The 20,752-nt window shown below is 35.7% G+C and overlaps 1 protein-coding gene across 5 annotated transcripts in view; it reads right to left on the reverse strand.

Annotated features, from left to right (window-relative positions):
- ATE1 (arginyltransferase 1) overlaps positions 1-20,727 on the reverse strand; it is a 71,096-nt gene extending 50,369 nt beyond the window's left edge. The window contains exons 1-8 of one of the 5 annotated variants that reach the window (XM_081955669.1): positions 20,388-20,727; positions 17,630-17,693; positions 15,406-15,468; positions 14,058-14,161; positions 11,906-12,151; positions 10,263-10,486; positions 7,588-7,716; positions 4,118-4,246 (exon numbers count right to left, since the gene is read on the reverse strand). In XM_081955669.1, the coding sequence (XP_081811795.1) occupies positions 4,118-4,246; positions 7,588-7,716; positions 10,263-10,486; positions 11,906-12,151; positions 14,058-14,161; positions 15,406-15,468; positions 17,630-17,693; positions 20,388-20,493 (1,065 nt within the window). In that variant the 5' untranslated portion in view covers positions 20,494-20,727. Of the gene's footprint in view, positions 1-4,117; positions 4,247-7,587; positions 7,717-10,262; positions 10,487-11,905; positions 12,155-14,057; positions 14,162-15,405; positions 15,469-17,629; positions 17,694-19,963; positions 20,117-20,387 lie in introns of those variants that run through there. The other 4 variants (XM_081955668.1, XM_081955670.1, XM_081955672.1 and 1 more) reach the window with 4 other exon arrangements.
- Positions 20,728-20,752: the final 25 nt, after the last annotated feature.

The following is a 20,752-nucleotide window of genomic DNA, read 5'->3' on the forward strand; positions in this document are numbered from 1 at the left end:
TGATCACCTTTCCTGACCTTCTGCCAAGCAAAGTCAATGTGGAATTATTATTAACTTATCAACTGCAGTGGTTTACTTAACAATTGAGGCAAGAAAAAAAACGAACTAATAAAAACAGGGCAAAAGCCACTTAACTCATGTCTTACTTAACAACAGAAATCTGGGTCTCAAGTGTGGTTGTAAATCGAGGATTACCTGTATTTTTTTTCTGATGCCATCTTTTATTTTTATTCAACCCAAAGAAAGTATAATTAAACCACAAAAGAACAGTAAATATTTACAATCTATTTAGCAATTAAAGGAAAGACTTCTATAAACTTAAATCAGTCCCGAAGACAATGAAACAATGTAGCATTCACTTATTCACAACCAAGCTGTTCCAAAGACTGAATAAATTGAAGCTGTTTATAAACCTTAGAAGAAAATTATTGGTTTCATTATTCTAATTATACTCCTGAATTTGAAAGTAGTTAAGTAGCTTGCTGAAGATCCATTCAGATCTGAGAAACAGTCTATTGTAATAGGAACTGCCTGTTTGGCTTTTATGTAAACTTACTAATTCCTTAATTATACATAAGATCAATTGGTAAATAGAGTGTAATTAAATACTATTTTTTTCCATTGGAAATATTTTTGACACTGCAGGACCTTCCAAAAATTAAATGCTAGATTTCTATTGCTCAAGAAATGTTACCATAATTATATAAATATTTGTTCATATTCAAGATTACTGTATACAGTATAGTCTTTCCTATAAGACTATTTTCACTATTTATTTTTAAGATAACTATATGAAAGCTATAACATCTAATCACTGTTCTGTGGTTCTTGAGAGCACACAATTTTTTTAATACTATGATTAGATCTGTCTCCTAAAAACAGACCCTTTAACTACAACTACTTATCTAAGTAACTATTAATTGATTTTGTGATATCATCATATCTTATATGCTATCATTAACTATGAGAATCAAAGCATAGTCAATAAATATCAGGACCAATTGCTAATAGTTCACAAGAAAGCATGTTTTAAACTGCAGATTTGTTTCAGATATTTATGCCCTAAGGGGGAAAGGGGGAAAATCTGTTCTTATGCCCAATTATTTTCTTTTCCTTTACGTTCCATTTCCCTTTTTAAACACTCAACTGTATGTTGGGGGTGGGGTAGAGTAACGAAGAAAGGAAAAGACTATTCACAACCAGTTCAGTCACACTGGTGCAGCATTTTAGGCAGAGAATATTTTTCAGGTCTTTAAATAAATTTCCTTCCAAAACAAATATTTGATTAAGCTCAAGGTAAGGAGCTTGTCCAGTTTTGCAGTGGAAACTGAGCTACGTAGTATTTTTTTTCCTATAAACTTGTCATTATGAAATATACCAAAAGTAGTGGTGAAAATGCTTGCTCCATTAAGTAAGTATTGCAATAAAATAGTTTGCTGTGGCTCTTTAACAGAACTACCCACCAACTTATGATCATGTATGGAAATGTTTTCTAACTGGTGCAATTGCCATTTGATTTGTTTGGTTACCCTGGAGATGTAAACTGATTCTTCAGAAGACCTGGAACAGCATAAAGGGTCTTAATAACCGGGACCATTATAGAAGCTGTGCATGGTAAGCCCAAAATAGTAACACTATATTAACACTATATTATCAAATGCAGTTAAAGAAGACATATAATTATTTTAAGGTTAAAAAAAAATCTGTAATCAGATACAAGTGTTCAGCACACTTAATTGGCTCAAGCAGGAGCCCAATTTTCATCCCATATTAAAAGTCTCATTAAGAAAGAGCACTACAATATAGCAATATGGATACTAAATATATTCTGCTTATATGCACCAGCTAAAGTTTTGTCTGAAGATGGAACTGCAAACAGTCGTAGCAAATTGTATTCTTTAATAAGCATTTGGGCTTCCTGAGAATGAATGTGGTTGGTTGTGTTAGAACTTTCAGTTGACTTGACAGAATGAAGCAAAAAACATTTCAAATTAAGGTCATACTGTCCAGCTGCAGGAGAATATCTTCATTATTATGTATTAAATTTATACGACACCTTGTTGCCCTAGGCAGTTCACAACATAATAAAAATAGCAACATAAAACAGTTAAGATAATAAATATTAAAACTAACAAAGGTGGCAAGGAAGGTACACAGTATTAATCCTAAATTTTAAGAATTCAAGCTTTCTATCTGCCAAGCTGCTTTAATGATAATTCCTTGTTCATATTTTCACTGAAAAAGTAAAAGGATGGGGAGAAAGAGAAGGAAAGGTGAGCTCTTTTCCGATATCGGAAATCTTCAATGTTTGCCAAAAATACCTTAAAGACATTTTCCTTTCGGAAGCCTACGGTGACTTATCATCATCTAGAGGTCCAACAGAGATGATATACATAGTAGTGTGACCTTAATGTTCTTTGAATGCTACCAAGAATCTCTGTGGTACTAATGAACTATTCAGAATAGTAAAGTAGTAAACCACAGAGCAATACACCTACCTTTGGTAAAATGTATAGCATACAATACAATGCTTTCAAACATGAATAGTGGATAACTGTAAAAAGCGCCAAGCACCGTGCAGTAACCCTGGAGTACCATCTCAGAGGAAATTCCATTCCATTAAAATACTATAACAAAGTCTAGTAGTTTACCTGGGAGAAACTCTGTGTTAGTTACAGAACGGATCTGATCAGGGAGCCTGGACAATATTAAAGTTTTTGCTGATACTCACTTAGTATGTGAACTGCAAGATCAATGAAGGGAAAGACTAGGGACAATATGTGGGTAGCTAAAACAGGCATGGGTTGCCTACGAAAACAGGGAAGGCATTTGGTTACGTAACAGTAGAACTATTTCGAAATTCTGATGTACTGTAGCTGTTCATGTGTATTTTATAAATGTTCCTATTAATTCAATTAACTCCCTCTTTACAACCCTATAGTCTCTATTCGGGGTTGAGTCGGAGTGACTGGATGGAGTTGTTCCTATTAATTCAATTAATTTCTAATAATGATATGAAACATCTATGAAAAACAGTCTAATCTATCTTCAGCTGTCAGTTCTTAAAATAAGTGCATTATAGGTGGTCTTCGCTCAATACTTGTTCAGCAATCAAACTTGCAAGGTGCTGAACCAGTGGTATTTATACAAGGGTCCTCAGAGTTCTGGTTTCTACAACATGTGATTGCCATCTGCAATCTTCTTTGCTGGCTTCCAACAAGCAAAATCAATTAGGAAGCTGACAAGAGATCACAAATGATGACCATATGATGTCCTCACTGAATGACTAACAATGATTTGCTTAACAGCAACCAGGAATGCCAGAACTTCCACTGCTAAACAGCACAATCATGTGGTATCATGTTCTACCACTTAGTGACAGCAATTCTAGACCCAATTGTGGTCATTTACCAAGGACATCCTATATGGAACAATTTTGGTCTCTTTATCACCCAACTGGTAGAGGTTTCTTAATTATTTATTTATTTTCAGGCTGTTTCAGCTACACATGAAATCCGCATAGAATTATCATGTCCTTGCAGCTTACTTTTCTACCCCAGCTGCAGTCTGAATATTTGTTTTATTTCCTTCTTTAATTCATGTGCATGTACGTAGAATCAGGGCTGCATATATCTAATTTAATTGATTTGAACATTTACAGTTGTTACTGTATGACATATATTAATGTTTTTGTTAAAAATAATTCCAATGTTGTCATATATTGTTTTAAGTAAAGAGCACTGAATTCAGCTTCTAATGATTTCATGGACAACCATAAATTTTATTATAACAGTAAGGAAAATACTGTGACACTGTTTCCTTCTGAGTTGTTTTTCTAACTTAGAACCCTGGGTTTCCCTGTCAATCTTCCATCCAGGTGTTAACCAAAATATTTCTGATGATCTCCAACAAGGTAGGACTGATGTGGTTACTCTTGGAAGCTCTATGGACTCTTCCCTATATCAGGATTTATTTGGGCTCCTGTTTTACGTTTAGACAAGATTGGGAAAAATATTGCTTTGAAAGATTAGATCAATTTGAATGACCGGAAATAAGTCCATTCATGTTTATTTATAACATTAATAATATGGACAAAAATGCATGCAATAAACTGTACCTGGTCCTTGTCACATTCAAGAGGAGTGTCCTTGTGTATGGTCATCTGATACTTGGCAAATAAAGTGGCAGACTGAGTAAAAGATGAACTGAACTGTGGGTCCTCAAAAGAAACTGGTACTAACCTCACCTTCAGAGCAAGGGAAAATACAATATTTTATTTAAATTTGTCCTAATACTCCTGAAGGGTAGGCCAGGCTATCATCTCCTCAGATCCTTTCAAAGCCTCTGCCAAGGAGACACACGGAAACTCCCATCAACCACAAACCCCACCACCACTACCATTTTACATGCTAACTTGTTTCTACCATGTTAATAGTCTATGCCCAGACGCCACAGAACAGGCAGCATACAAATATCTGTGTAAATGTAAATAAATACTACACAGAAACGATAAAATACAATTTGTACATAGAGGAAACTGTAAAACTTTGTGGCATTTAATAATCTACACTTCTGAGGAAGCCAAGAGTTTTAGTTTTTGAAGTTAACTTTGACACTTCCATTTTCAAGTTGTGATCTGAATTCACTCTGATCAATATTGTCTACCTGCCTCAATGAATGGTAAATGTGTTGTAAGGAAAATCACACACAGAGCAACATCTAACAAAGGGTACTTTCTCCATGAATTGATTCTCTCTTTAAGGACTCTGTTACTATTGAGATACTGAGGTTATCTGAAATTTTCCAACAATCAAAGCTGCTATCATAAAAAGTTTCTCAAATATTTTTTTCTGTTTCCAAAAGAAAATGAATGTTTCAATTTTAATTGAGTAGAAAATACATAATCATTATTTCTTAATTTGTAGAGCTGTAGAGTATGAACAAATTATAAGCAAAAATATGAAATGTAACTGGGGCAGCAGCCCAAATGCTAATTATCAGAGCCAATTTCTAGTAATTTCTGAACCTCTGCCATTATTCCATTCATGTGCCAAAATAAGAGCTGATAATGAATGCTCTTAATGCCAAAGGAGTTATCCATAATCTGTGACACATCTTTAATAACCAGTCACTCTAGCAGACCCTCACAATTAACACAATACCAATCACTACCTTAAATGGGTTTAATTCAACTAACATTAAAAAGCACTAACATTTTCCAAATAATTTCCACACGCTATAAAATGGTCACTTTTTAAAAACGTTTTTTTGTCTACTGAATTTACATATTCTACCACATGAAAGAAGACAGCATAACGTAGGATGAAAATGGGCTGAGAACTGAAAAGCGATGGGGGAAAAAGACTGAAAGTTTTACTAAGAGGAAGAAACAGTTAAAGAATGAAAGGAACACAATAATAAATGGCATTATGGCCAAACCAGCATTGTTTAGTACCAAGAGGATTCTTAAGAATGAATACAGGTACTCCTCAATTTATGACAATAATATCAGAATTTCCATTGCTAATCAAGGGGATTGTTTTAATTTAATTTAATTTAATTAGCACTTCTAGACCGCCCCCTCTCCCAAAAGGGACTCGGGGCGGTGTACAGTCCATATCAAAAACATCATACATAATAACAATTAAAAATTATTAAATGGATAAATACATAAATAAGAGGAGGATAAAATAGACAGAACTGTAATTGTTAACTGAGTCGCGCTTGATTTTACAACCCTTTTTGTAATGTTTATAAAGCAAATCACTGCAATTGCCAACATCCAAATTTTGATCATGCGACCACGGAGATACTGCGTAAGTGTAAGAACCGATGATCGTAAGTCACTTTTACAGTGCCGTTAATTTTGAATGGTCACTAAAGGAATGGTTGTAAGTCAGGGACAACAGATACTGAATACTAACTATAGATACTAAACTCTGCCTGGCTTAATTTGTGACTTTTATGAAACATTTACAGCACCCGCAAAAAACTAGCAAAATAGCATTTGAAGGAAAGATCAAATGCAGGCAAAACTAGCAAAATAGCATTTGAAGGAAACTAGCAAAATAGCATTTGAAGGAAAGATCAAATGCAGGCAACCAGAAAAATCAAGTGTGTACCAACTGCACCTTTTTCTAGGTGAGAAGGTTCTTCTAATAATCACTCACATCTCAGTCACCTTTCAGATGGACTAATCCAATGCATTCTACACAAGGCTGCCCTTGAATATCTAGAAGCTGCAGTTGGTAAAAATGCAGCAGTGTAGACAGTTATAGATGCTGCTCCATAAATTACATTATTTCCAGTATCTTTCTGAGTCAAATTCAACATCCTGGTGATAATCCATAAAATTCTCCATGACTTGGAGACAGGTTGTACGTAGGATTTTCTCTCCTCAATCATGGCTACCTCTGACAGAAGAGGTATGCTATGAAAGAGTGCTACCTGGTAGGATCCAGGAAGAAAGCTTTTCCTTTCACAGCACTTGTCCTGGAGATTGGATTGTCCACAACTCGTTTAATCTTTCACAAGTCATGGGCTTGAACTTGGGGTCGAAATGTTTGCTGGAGCCTGTAAATTAGTTTTATTGAAATATTTGGACAGGTAGCCCTCGACCTATAACCACAATTGAGCCCAACATTTCTGTTGTTAAGTGAGACATTTGTTAAACGAGTTCTGCCCCCATTTTACAATCTTTCTTGACACAGTTGTTTAAGCGAATCACTCCAGTTGTTAATTTAGTAACACGGTTGTTAAGTGAATCAGGTTTCCCCATTGATTTTGCTTTGAAAGGGGGATCACCTTGGGACACAGCAAAGGTCATAAATATGAACCCATTGCCTGGCATCAGAAGTTTGATCATATGGGGATGCTACAAAGGTCATAAGCATGAAAAATGGTCATGTTGCTTTTTTCAGTGCCGATGTAATTCTGAAGTCACTAAATGAATGTTATACGTCTAGACTACCTGTATTGTATTTGTATTGGTGGTTGAATATGTTGCATTTTTGTGAGAGGTTTTTTTTTGCTGTGTTTTGAATTGTTGCTAGCCACTCAGAATCAGTTCTTTGAGATAGATAAGTAAGAAAAGAAAAGAAAAGAAAAGAAAAGAAAAGAAAAGAAAAGGAACAATAATATTTCAGACTTTCCTTCCCCACTTTGTCTAATGATTTCCTTATCCATCTCATTCCACTATGAAATCTACTTTATGAATAGGACCTTCATCGCAAGTTTAATCCAAGCAAACTTTCCAATGGTAGCATTCTGCATTTGTATTAATATTGTTAAAATATAATTCCAGCTCACAGTAATGACATAAATACTGTTTAAATAATCTTAGATTCCGTTTAGAAAATCTACAGTGTACCATACTTAAGCATTACTAATATTTATGACAAATTAATTATTGCTTCTCTTTTTGTATTTTGTGTATTTTGTGACAATCATGAGTTTGAAAGGCTGCTTGTGTTTTCTGGCTATTCAATTTAGTATAATTGAGATAGTTTTCATAATTTCCACGATTAAGATACTTTTAAAAAATAGCTTTTGATTTTCAGAGTAGACTAAAACAGTACGCTGCCTGACCTGACTGACGGTTGGTTTACCAGGAGGGTCCTTGTGAATAATCATCTGGTAACGCTTATAAACCTGGTAAGACTCCTGAAATGTGGCTTTGAACTGGGAACTTTGTGGAGATGATCGCACCAGCCTCACCTTCCAAAGAATTAAAGACAATTGTTGCAATAATATACATCAGAAATCTAAATGTTTGAAAATAATACAGATATTTAAATAATAATTCTTCATGTTTTTAACCCAACATTGTGTAGATATTTTTCACAAAGAGAACATTTAGCTTTCTTTTGTTTCACCATTCAAAGCTCAAGTTCCAACCACATTACCCTTCATTTCAATATTTTCAAAAGACTATAAGCAAAATCTGATTTGAAGCAATCATGTGATGTTCAAATGTAAAGTAAATGTAACATAAGTAGGTTCATGCATACATACATACGCACACTCATATTAGCATTAGTTTGGTGGTCAATTAACATTTACCTGCTAGTTTGAAACAAAAGATTTTGTTTTAGGTTTTCTTAAATCTAATTGTATATTATATTTGTGATTATTTATTTTAAGGATACCTAGTCAACTTTGAATGTACTAAAATACAATATCGGTGAATTTCTTAACATGTTTAATCTGAAGTGTCACCAAGTTCAATGGTAAGTAAACATAAATTTGTTTAGGTCCGCATTAGCTAATTCAAGGATCTCAAACTCCCCACCCGTGGGCCAAATGCGTCATGCGCTGGCCACGCCAGGTTTAGCGTAGGGGAAAAAAGTCCCGATGTGACATGAGTGTGACACTCCTGAGCTAATTCATGTGCTTAGGTTTGTGTTATCCTAGAAGCACACAAAAAAAAACATCATGCTTGGAATCAGCTATTCCTAAAACATTTTTTAATTATTATTATTTTTTTAATTTAACCAATGTACCCTTTGGCTTATCTTCACTCTATCAAAAGTTTTGATACTGGAAAACATGCCACTGGCTATGGATGATGAAGGTTCAAAAGATCAAGCAAACATGTTGTTGCCATGTACTACATTGAACAGTGAGTCCCCATGCCCTGGCAGATAGAAATCATCACAGCAAGTGACACAGAGGTCACGTTAATGCTTGACAGCAATCAAGAAGCTCAGGTTAAGCATCCTTTTGGTTCAGAGACAGCATAAACAACAAGAATAGGTTAAATCCAGGAAGCAGCACATGGTAATGGAGTTGTGTCAGAAAATAATGTGGCAAGAAAGAAGTTCCTGGAAGGAACAGAAGACTAGAAATGAAAGAAATGACACTCAACATGTTAAAGGTGCCATGAGTTTTTTAAAGAGTTTTATGTCAGTTTATTTTTGGTTTGAAGCAGTTACTTGGTTTTAATGTTTTTTATGCCACCCATGGTTGTTGTTATACCTATGGGTGTTATAAATCTTTTAAAAGAAAATAAGAATTAAATTGAGACTGAAAGTTAACAAGACACTCTTTTTAAGCCAGAGTCTTAAAAGCTACGTTCTTTGATCATTTACTGCTTTGGCATAACTGCTAAGAAAACCACTGTAAAAAGTTCTTTAAATAAAGCACACATAACATTAGCTGCCATGTTAATAAAAAATGGATAATTTCCATTAGGTACTGGTCACACATCTTATTTTACAATTAGATTTCCTCTTTTTACCAGTATTATATTTATGTTTGGGTATAATCACTAATTTGAGTAGAAAGTCCATATTCCAAAATCATTGTTTTTTCTGACATTCAAAGAAATAACAAAACAGCTGCCATCAAAACAACTGCCTCTTAGCTATAACTTGGTATCCGATCAAAAATTAATTAAACAGGATGATTAACAATTGCTCCAAAAGTAATGGATATATAATACACAGATTTTTACACGTCTAGTTGAGCTAGGACATTATCACCTAAAAAATGCCTACATTCATAAGCAAATGTTTCATTCCGGGCTTTATGAAAATATACTTGTATTCCTATCTTCGGTGCTCTAAAAGTCTAAACCTCTATATAGTCATTTTTATAATTTTGTTCCAAGGATGTTACATTTTAGGTTCTCATTAAAGTTATACACACCAATCTCTTTGTCTCATTCATTTAGATGGAACCATAGCACCCCCTTATGTTTCTGTAAAGAACATGAAACTTTTCAAGTGCAGGTAGTCCTTGATTCACAACAGTTCATTTAGTGATTTTGAAGTTACAAAGTGACATTATAGTTTTTCACACTTACAACCATTCAGTATGCCCGTGGTCATGTGATCAAAATTCAGATACTTGGCAACTGACTCATATTTATGATGGTTGCCAGTGCCCTGGGGACAAGTGGTCATCTTTACGACTTTCTGACAAGCAAAGTCAATGGGGAAGCCAGATTCATTCAACAACCGTGTTACTAACTTAACAGCTGCAGTGATTCACATTCAACTGTGGCAAGAAAGGTTGTTAAGTAGGGGAAAAGTCACTTAACAATTGTCTTCCTTAGCAAAGAAATGTTGGACTCTATTGTGGTTGTAAATTGAGGACTACCTGTACAAGTAACACACTTATGTTTTTCTAATTCAAGAAAAGTTTGCCATGTTCCCTGCTTTTGAATTTAAAACAGATCTCATATTTTGCTTACTGTATTGCTTAACATTAGTAAACAAGGCAAAAATACTTTGCCATAAGCAATAGAAATATATTCATACCTCTATCTGATGCAGAGCTTCAGGAGGTAAGCTGGCAAAAATGAAGTCTTCAATTGATTTTGGTTGATTTGTTTTAGGACAACAGTTCTGACTGGTCAAACTGGGAGACCCTGATTCAAGTGAAACTGGCTGTGTCTGGCACTGAAGTTTTTTCTGCAACTTTTGTTCCTTCCGTATGACTTTTGCTTTACGACATGGTGGTTTATTCAAGTCAGCTCCTCTGCCTAGAATGCCAATACATTACTCAATGGAAAAAGCATATATTGAAGGAAGCCAGATTGATTTAGTTTTGTACTTTTAATATGACTGTCTATAAAGAAAGTATTATTTTAAAAAAGTTAAGCTTTATGTAACATTGTTGCTATTCCACCTATCCATTAAAATGTTACTGTTTTAGTATCCTCTTATTTATTATTATATTTGCAGGTTACTGCAAGTGACGTAACTATACAGAAAAATGGACTATATAGTGATTATGACTTAGATGCAACAGAAAGTTTGCCTTCCATCATTCAGAAAAAAGGACCTTGTGGACAAGATTATGTTGAAACTTTGATAAAGGATAAGGATTTTTTTCTTCTCTAAGTTATTCCATTAAATAGTCAGGTTTATGTTCAAAAACACATACACAAGATTAAATTAACTACATATCTGTTAGATAACAAAATCCCTATTCCTAAAAAAGGGGGAATTTAAAGAAGCAACACCACGGCCATCAGAAGAACTAAAAAAAAAATAACATCAGTGTTTTCTACACCAGCTTTGGGGGGGGGGGGATAAGCACACCTAGAGCATATTTTAGCAGGCTCAAAAATTATTTTGCAAATGAAAATTTTCCTCCTTTCTCTAGTAAAGCAATTCTCAATTTTGGCCTTGAAAGATGTGTAGTTCTCAACTCTCAGATTCCCCACTAGCATTGGAATTGAAGTCTACACATCTTTAAGCGCTGAAGTTGAGAAACACTGCTTTAGCAGAATTCCTGCTGAATACAAGAAATGCAAAGTGTACTTATTGAACCAAGACAAAGATGCTAATTTATGTATCCAATATAGTAAAATAAATCTGACAATTGTGAACCAACAAGCTTACAAGTACCATTACCATGAAGGAGTTAATGAAATGGAGAAGATAGCCAGCTATGCTGTAGCTTTTTTTACCTTTATCAAGTTTATCTTTTTATCTTTAGCAAGTTTCTTGATAAATAAACGTGTCATAATACATTTAATGTTGGAACTTAGTGAAGAAGCTCTACAATTAATTCTAGTGTCTTTTTCTCTGGCAAAAAGAAAAACCTTCACAAAAAGGAGAAAAAAATGAATTAAAAAATAAATATGTTTTCTTATGTTTGGTTGAGAGAGAGAGCTACCATAAATTCTGTTCTAACAAATTTAGTTAATACTGGGTAAAGACTCATGTAAAATAACAATGCCAATACATCCTTTTGGGAAAAGAGGATTTTCTAAGTGCGTTCTTTTAGACAACTTTTGCAAAAAAATCATTGGGATGAAAGGGTTCACTGTGCAATTATTGATTCTGTTTTTCCCAGGTGGCTCTCACAACCATGAGAGATACAATGCAGCATAAAATACGCAGATGTAAATCTAGTTTCCTGCGGTAAAGCAAAAGAAAACAAAAAACACTACCTGGCTTAGGAGTAACATGTCCGATATGAGCTATCTGTAATGGCTTGCTGGAATCAATATTCAATTTTTCATTACACAATTCAGAATTTTTGGAATCTACTTCCTTTATATTCATTTCTTCTGTCATTTCTTCCTCTTCTGTGGCATCAGTACTGAGGGGTAGCAATTCAGATTGGCTTCTGATAGGTAGATTTTTAAAGGAAAAACTAAGGCCATCAGCCTCTTTGGTGTGAGACTCCACCGGATCTACTACAAATAATAATACAGAAAACAGACATACAAAATGGGAAAATGCAAACTTCGTGTCAATAAAAGGTTAACATTTCTACCTTAACATGAACAAATTACATTTTAACCTCAATTATAATATACATACATGATCCCACAATATTTATATAATTGAGCTTTCAAAACAAATTAATTAAATTTATGTATCAAATGACTCCCAAGACTCTAAATAGAATATACTGTTGTCAAGAGAAATTGTACAGTCATTTCATCCATGCTACATATACACAGAATGGATTTAGGTGACACTTCATATATTTCATTGATAGACTGGACTATATAACCTGATGTAACAAACAAAGGAGCCACCTCTAAAGTGGAATTCCACAAACATATTAACATATATGCCTTTGTAACATGGCAATATTTTGAATACAGCAACTGAGATAGCAAAGTGGGCTCTAATTTTCTTTTTAAAAAACAGGAAGTTTTTTTAAAGTCCCAACTGGAAAAATAAGGAGCTATCTTAATTTCTACATTATGAAATATTTCTGTTATAAAGATTAAAAAAATATAGTTGCCAAGAAGTGTATCAGTAGGTGGGTGGGCAGAGGAATTTCTGAGATGGTATGATTTGTATTCAATGTATTAAGGATAAGAAATTAATCATAAAAACAAATTAAATTAAATTATTTTAACAATATGAAAAAAAGATCTGAATCACTGCATTATTATTTAAGAATAAATATCTCTAGTGTTTGTTATTAAATAATAAAAACTAAAATCTATTAAAATAGTTGAGAAAAATACTGGTTTCTAACACATAACTCTAACCTCAACTAATCAATAATTTATAAATCCATTTCTAATTTCACTTCTTTAGTGTGTTATTTTTGCTCTTTAAAAACTATACTTTCAAATACTTCATATATTACACTTTGCTGGGTAATACACAAATGTTTGGAAGCCATTTTTGCTTAACCTTTGTTAAGCTTCTGTTGTTAATATACACTATTAATATTGACATTGCAACATATTCTCCAAGTTTAAATTCCCAATACAACATCTCTTTGTAAATCATGTGCTACATTTATTTTTGCAGCACTGAACATGTATTTTAATTCATTGTTATTTTTTTAAATTAACATGTTTTTGGAATTATGACTAGTAAAAGCAATTGTAGTTTGATTTCTAAAATGTTCTGAATAGTGCTGTTTATTTTGTTTCAGTGCTTTTAAGGGGTATTTTTTTTACATGTCTATCACAAATGGCTGGAAGAATAAAAACTGACCTCAAAAAGGAGGAGTCTTCTAAGGAAAATGACAGGATTTGAAAAGCTCATACAAAATCAATTTCACTTATTAGGGTGTATCTATTTAGAACTCACACTGCAGATATCAAAGTAGTGGATAGCTTCTGCCTTAGGATCAACCATCAACAGTGAAAGAACAAGCAGTCAAGAAATATGCCAGAGATTAATACTTGGTAGAAAGCCACAAAGGCCTTAGAAAAGGCTACCTAAAGTAACTCCATGGCGAGATAAGCAGCAAATAAATTTAATAAAATAATAATAAAAGATATTCAACAAATTAGAGATAGGTCATCATAGAAAATAATTATATGGTAACTAGGAGTTGAAAATAATTTAATAGCACATAATAAATCAGGGCTTGTGTGTATAAACTATTACTGAGATATGACACAGAGACAGAACACATAAAAACTGCAAATGGATGGAAATTTTAAAGAAACAGTCACAACAATGAGAAAAATTATGGAATAAATCTATAAAATTTTCCCCAAAGTCTAACTTGAAACTGATACAAAAATTTATATTATCGAATCAATTAGAACTATCTAATTTTTTCCAAAAAAATGCAGAATACACCAACAAATAATTCTTAAAGGATTCTTAAACAATTACCTTCAATATCTGCTTTTGAATGTTCGCCTTTTATTAAAAATTTTAACATCTTCTTCAAAACTTTTTTATGTGATTTGGAAGGTTGGAAATGTAATGCTTGGCATCTCAAAAGAGAAAAAGAATAACCGCAGTCAAGGTATGTTCTAACTAATATAGTAATTAAGCGTGCTTCATTTTATATTAATTAATAATTTAGTTCTAGAATGTAAAAAGCTATATGGATATAGTTATTAGTAACATATGTCACATGATTTAGTAATTTCCTGTGCATAATTTTGAATACTGTTTAAACAACTGCATTTTTTTCTGGAATAAAAATCCAGTGAAATATGCAGAATCTTTCAATAAGTTTTTTATTCCATCTCCCAAAAACAAAATGCAATATGAAACTGAAGACTCAATCATCCAGGCCAAAACAATCTAAAAATCTAGAAATCATGTACACTTTAAGATGATAGATAATCCTCATCTGCTCTCAGCATCAAAATGCAATGAACTGTTGAAGAGGGGCACAGTACAGACCTTCAACAAAGACCAGTAAATATAAGAAAAGTTATTAGTATGAAAAAATAAGGCCGGAAAAAAACAATTCCACCCAAGGCTGTCAAAAATGCTATATTTCTGATATGTCTTCCTATATCTAGACAACTGCGGTGGGTTCCGGATCCCGTTGCAACCGATACGGGCCTCTGGGGGGGCGGGAGAAGCTCTTTTCGCCCTCCCCAGGCTCCTATAAAGCCTCTGGAGCCTGGGGAAGTCGAAAAATGGCTTTTAAAAAGGTGAACTCAGCTGGCCAGCGCGCGCATGCACGCTGGCCAGCTGACAGGGCAGTGCCTCGTGTGCCCTGACAAATGGCTCCACATGCCACTTGTGGCATGCGTGCCATAGGTTCGCCATCACTGAGCTAGGTCAACAATAAATATGTCTTTATAAAGATTTTAATGCAAACTTTCATTCTACAGCAAGTCTTTGATAACCATCCTATAGACTAACACAGTCACTTGTCCTAACATGAAATCTGATGAACACTAGTTTTAAATAAAATTTATTATCTTAATTAAAGAATGATAACCTTACAACATTACCAAATCTAACAATATTCAAATTAATCCTCCTTGAAATCTTGCAAGGTTTTAGTCAAGAATGTAGGCATTTCCTATAATGATTATTTACATCATTCTATGTGAATTATTAATTAGAAACCACTCTGCTATAAAATTGCTGACTCTCATTTACAAGGCAAATTAGGCTGGGACATGCTAAGCACTTAAACAGACATTTGAATATGGCAATTACATAACACAGGGACTGAATTAGAAAAAATGTTTAAGTACTGCATGAGACTTACCTTACTGTATATTGAGGACAGCATGTCTGATTCATAGTAGGCTTATAAACATATTTTCCACTTCTGTGAATTAAAAAGATGAACATATTTTGATGAATTCTTAGAATTTTCTTAAGCTAAAATATATAATAAATATCACCTTAGAGGCAAAAAAGCTTTATGTAAACAATCAAATTATATAATCCACTATATAATCTATAAATTTACAGAAGTCATTCAAATCTTTGCTGTGTTAATAAACCGTACGTAACATAAATCTTCTGAGCTTTAAAATGTTAAACAATCTCATTATCCCTTTGATGGAAACACTTTTTTCATCTTCATTTTCCTGATACCTTTACAATTAGTATTATAATATTTTGGATGGTTATACAAATATTAGGTAGTTATCCTAGACCAGGGGTGGGGAACTGTGGCTCTTTTGCGACTTGTGGACTTCAACTCCCAGAATTCCTGAGGCAGCTATGTTGGTTCTGGAATTCTGGGAGTTGAAGTCCACAAGTCGCAAAAGAGCCACAGTTCCCCACCCCTGTCCTAGACCAGTGATGGCGAACCTTTTTTGGCTCGCGTGCCACAAGTGGGGGGAGCGCAGGGGGGTCGAGTGCGGGCGTGCCGCACCCATAATGCAACATGCGACCCCCCAGTGCGCATGCGCGCACAACGCGCAACCGCCCCCCATTTTTACATGTTTTTTTTTGCCCTCCCCAGGCTCCAGGGGCTTTATGGGAAACTGGGGAGGGCGAAAAGAGCCTCCCCCGACCCCCCGGAGGCCCTCCGGAGGCTTCAGGGACTGTCCGGAGGCTTCCCTGAAGCCTTCGGAGCGCTTAAAACCACCCTCCAAGCAAACTGGAAGTGACTTCCAGGTTGCTCGGAGGGTCGTTTTAAGCGCTCCGAAGGCATCAGGGAAGCCTCATTTTAAGCGCTCCGAAGGCTTCAGGAAAGCCTCGGACGGCCCCTGATGCCTTCGGAGCGCTTAAAACGACCCTCCGAGCAAACCGGAAGTGACTTCCAGGTATCTCGGAGGGTCGTTTTAAGCGCTCCGAAGGCATCAGGGAAGCCTCGGACGGTCCCTGATGCCTTCGGAACTCTTAAAACGACCCTCCGAGCAAAGCGGAAGTGACTTCCGGGTATCTCGGAGGGTCGTTTTAAGCGCTCCGAAGGCATCAGGGAAGCCTCTTTTCGCCCTCCCCAGGCTCCTATAAAGCCTCTGGAGCCTGGGGAAGGTGAAAAATAGCTTTTAAAAAGGTGAACTCAGCTGGCCAGCACGCGCATGCCCCTGACAAATGGCTCCGCGTGCCACTTGTGGCACGCGTGCCATAGGTTCACCATCACGGTCCTAGACCCTAGCAATTTAGCCCCTTTAACTTTAATGGATATTTTCTAAACTATATAGAGAAAGATACGGATGACAAGTTCAGCCTATTCAAATTCTGACTCCCTTAAATTCCGTGGAATTAAAGATGAATGAAGCAATAAATATATGATACAGAGTGGTACGTTTTCATTCCAAACTTTCATTCCCTGGTAACCAAAGATATGGGGTACCAGTGTACCATATCTTAAAAACCCACCAAATTTTATTTATTGGTAGATTTATATCACAACATTCTTGCAGGAGCTAAAGGCAGTTATAATTTCCTTTAATAACATAATCACAACCTTATGAGTTTTTTTTGCTCAGAGGGAATGTCCATTTTCCATGAGGGAATGTCCATTGTCCATTTTCCATTTTCCTGAGATAGACTTGAACCAGGGTTTTCATGTGTGGTTAATGTTTTAATCAGCAATGAAGAAGACCCTGTATTTACAACACCCACACTTATGGAGATGGGGTAGGTTGATCTTTCAAGCATTCCCTCTTCCAATATTCATTATGTTAGAATACAGTACAAATAAGAAGCAATAGATTACATGTGGATCTATCCAGAGTGTTAATTGCTTATATTACTGTGAATACTTAAAATACTGGTATAATTTCTTAAGTCTCATTTTATACTGAATTTTATACTAAAATTATTGAAATTTGCAGGTAATATTTGTAGAGTTATTTTATGTAGTAAGATGACAATTGGTGTCATCACCTCAAGTAATGTTTAACACTCTAAATATATGGGGGTACTTAATGATTTTATGTATTTTATAGGACATGAATAGTATTTTATTGGTTATGATCCATTGTTTTTTATACTGGAGTTTAATCTGGAATATTCAATTAATCGCTTACCTTCGCCATCCTCGATCTATAAGATCCTGGTAGTCTTGAACAGTCAGTGAATGAGCCCACATGCCTGGCGCAAATATTCATACAAAAAATATTTATACAAAATATTGGGAGAACTTTGCTTCAAACAACGAAAAAAATGAAACTCTCTACATACGTCTTAATAACACAAATTATTTTTAAAAATACTATTGAAACTTTTCAAAATCATAGTGAAACACATAATTAACATTAAAGCAATGCTTCGGTACACTCTGCTACAAGCATATATGGCTTCCTCAACATCTTGTACTTATTTTCATTCATTAGATTACTTTTTACTATGTATGGCTTCATATAATACATTAGATCAATATGTTCTATAATTTCAGCCAATGAATTTATAGTTTGGTAGAGTTTATAAATTGGGTCTATTAAGTAAGCCATGGTTTGGTATGCTGCAAAAATACAGTCCTCAGTCAGTCTTCCTGAAGCAGGGCACTTTCCAGATGTGACAGTTAAAATTCCCAGAATTTGCCAACCAGCATAAATAAAATCTGGGTTTATGCTCTTATATCTGAAGCAGGGTGGATTTGAGTAAAAAGGTTTGATTTAAATGAACTTGATTTAAATCGTATTTTTTAAAGAGCAACTGTCATCCCTGTCCTGTAGTAGCTACTCCTCTAACCCGCTGTTGACTCACCAACAGTCCCATTCACTTTAATGAGATGGCTGTGATACAACAAGGTGAGGGTTGTGGCAGGCAGCAGGTGAGTGGATGTCCACTAACAGACGCTGCCATGCTGGATCTGAAATGACAGGTGCTCTTTAATATTATATTTAAAAGCTGCTTAGAAGGTTTCACTTTCATTTTTACTGCTTGCCCTTCCTCCTCATACTTGGAGCCTGGTAGTACATATGCATTTCTCTGCAAACAATCATGCAGTTGGTAGTGTATATAGATTTGCAAAACAATGGGCTAAAATAATATTCCTGAACTTTGTTTTATGATTTATCTCATGGTTACTGTGAAGTTGTGTGAATGCATCAATGCAGTGCATGTTATCTCAGCTTGCAGAGCTTGGATTCATTGAATGAGTTTACCAAAAATGTAAATATTGCAGAATATACAGCTTCATGCTGCATAACTAAGCTCCATTTCATGCTGAATAAACTAAATTATTAATGTATCATAAATAGAAAACTATCTATAGATAGTTTTTACTCCAAAACCATTTTATTAAAATAAATTTGATAAAAATCAAAAAGATCCAATTTAAATTTAAAAAATCCATTTTTTTATTTTAAAAAAAACATCGATTTTTATCCACCCTGATCTGAAGAGCACTTTTGTGACAGAAGACACTTTCAGTGGATCCCCACAATGAAGTTCAGCTCAATCCCCCATCTACTTCAACAGTATTTCCCACAAGACTCCTTTGACTCCTTTAAATTTAATTTAAAACAATTACATTGTTTTAAATATCTGTTATTGGTTCATTCATTCTGTTATTCTCTATTCTCCTGTTATCTTGTCTTCATACAACAAATCTCTATTTCTTTTCTTTAAAATCTATTATTTTCTTTAATAATTGGGGCTTGCACAAAACAGTGAAGCACAATAAATGCAATTTGATTGAGTGCATATAGTGATTGGCTAGTTTCTATGTATCTATATTTCTATTAATTTGCAGTTGATTTCTTGCCCATCTCTCTGATGTGGGTGTATAATAATAACAAATGTTTAACACATATGCCCAACCCATTCTATATCTGTTCCCATGCGCCTGAGAAAATGTGCTGGGGCTTATAAAAGCTTATGGGTTATAATAAAATGTGCTTATAGACGTTTTCTGAGTACAGATAGTCCACTTACAACAATTCATTTAGTGACCATTCAAAGTTACAACGGCAACTGAAAAAAGTGACTTATGCCTTCTTCACACTTACGACCATTGCACCATCTCCATAATCAAAATTCAGAAGCTTGGCAACTGACTCATATTTATGACGATCATAGTGCCCCGGGGTCATGTGATCACCTTTTGTGACCTGACGAGCAAGTCAATGGGGAAGCCAAATTCAGTTAACAATTGTCTTACTAACGTAACAACTGCAATGATTCACTTAACAACGATGTCAAAAAAGGTCTTAAAACAGGGCAAAACTCACTTAAATGTCTCACTTAACAGAAAGTGTGGGCTCAATTGTGGTCGTAAGTCGAGGACTACAACCATAGGAGGACTGTCCTTTGGTAGCCAAGAAAGGGGCTATATTGGGAGGAAGAAGACAAAAAAATAAAGACAGAAAAGCACCAGATAACTTGTAAAGGGTGCCCTGAAAACGGATCCCACCCACTTTTCAGAAGCGAACAGGTGTTTCCTTTCCCTCTTTCTATTTTTAATTCCCACTCTGGTCATTTAAACGGCAGAGAAGGGCTCGAACTAGAGATGGGCTAGACAGGGCCGGGCTCCTTTTGTGAGTTGTGACATCGCCCCGTTAAGTGTTTTTAAAGGATAACTTAGAGAGGCGCTTGGAAACCGGCTGCGGGAGACACCGAACGCCGCCTGCCTTCTATCCTCGGCTGAAGCCTAACATGGCCCGAAGATGTCCAGCTTCCACTCCTCGCCTTCAGCCTAAGCGCGGCCTACCGTTAAAAAAGGCATATCCCTGCCTCACACAGCAACCGAAAGACTCGCCATTGAGGCAAATGATGGAAAGGCTCGGCTTCCCTCGCCTCTCCCGCGCTGGCTTCTGCTCTGTTTCCGCGTCCGACTCGTACCGTGGGAGAAGTTGCCGGTGTCGTTCTTGCAATAACCGCAGCGGTAGCCGCCGTCTCCCCCCAAGTACTCCACGATGCTCAAGAAACCGCCTCCCATCATCGCCATCTTGGTCGCTCGACCGGCTGCCTCCGCCTTTCGATAACCCCGTGTCCGCCGTCCAGCCGAGGGAATCTCCCGGACACCTTAAACAGCGGCTGCAGCGGCCGCCATTTTAACCCAGGGCAGAAGGCAGCTCGATTGAGCGACGGAGGGCCTCCGCTTGCGAGCGCATCTTCCGGTTGCCAAAGGCCGAACGCGTAGCTTCCATTTGCGGGGCCGAATAGGACTATTTGAAGCCAGGAAAGGGGGAAACCTCATTAAAGGC

Source organism: Natrix helvetica (assembly GCF_964273705.1).
Source record: "Natrix helvetica genome assembly, chromosome: 5".
In the NCBI taxonomy this organism is placed as follows: Eukaryota; Metazoa; Chordata; class Lepidosauria; order Squamata; family Natricidae; genus Natrix; species Natrix helvetica.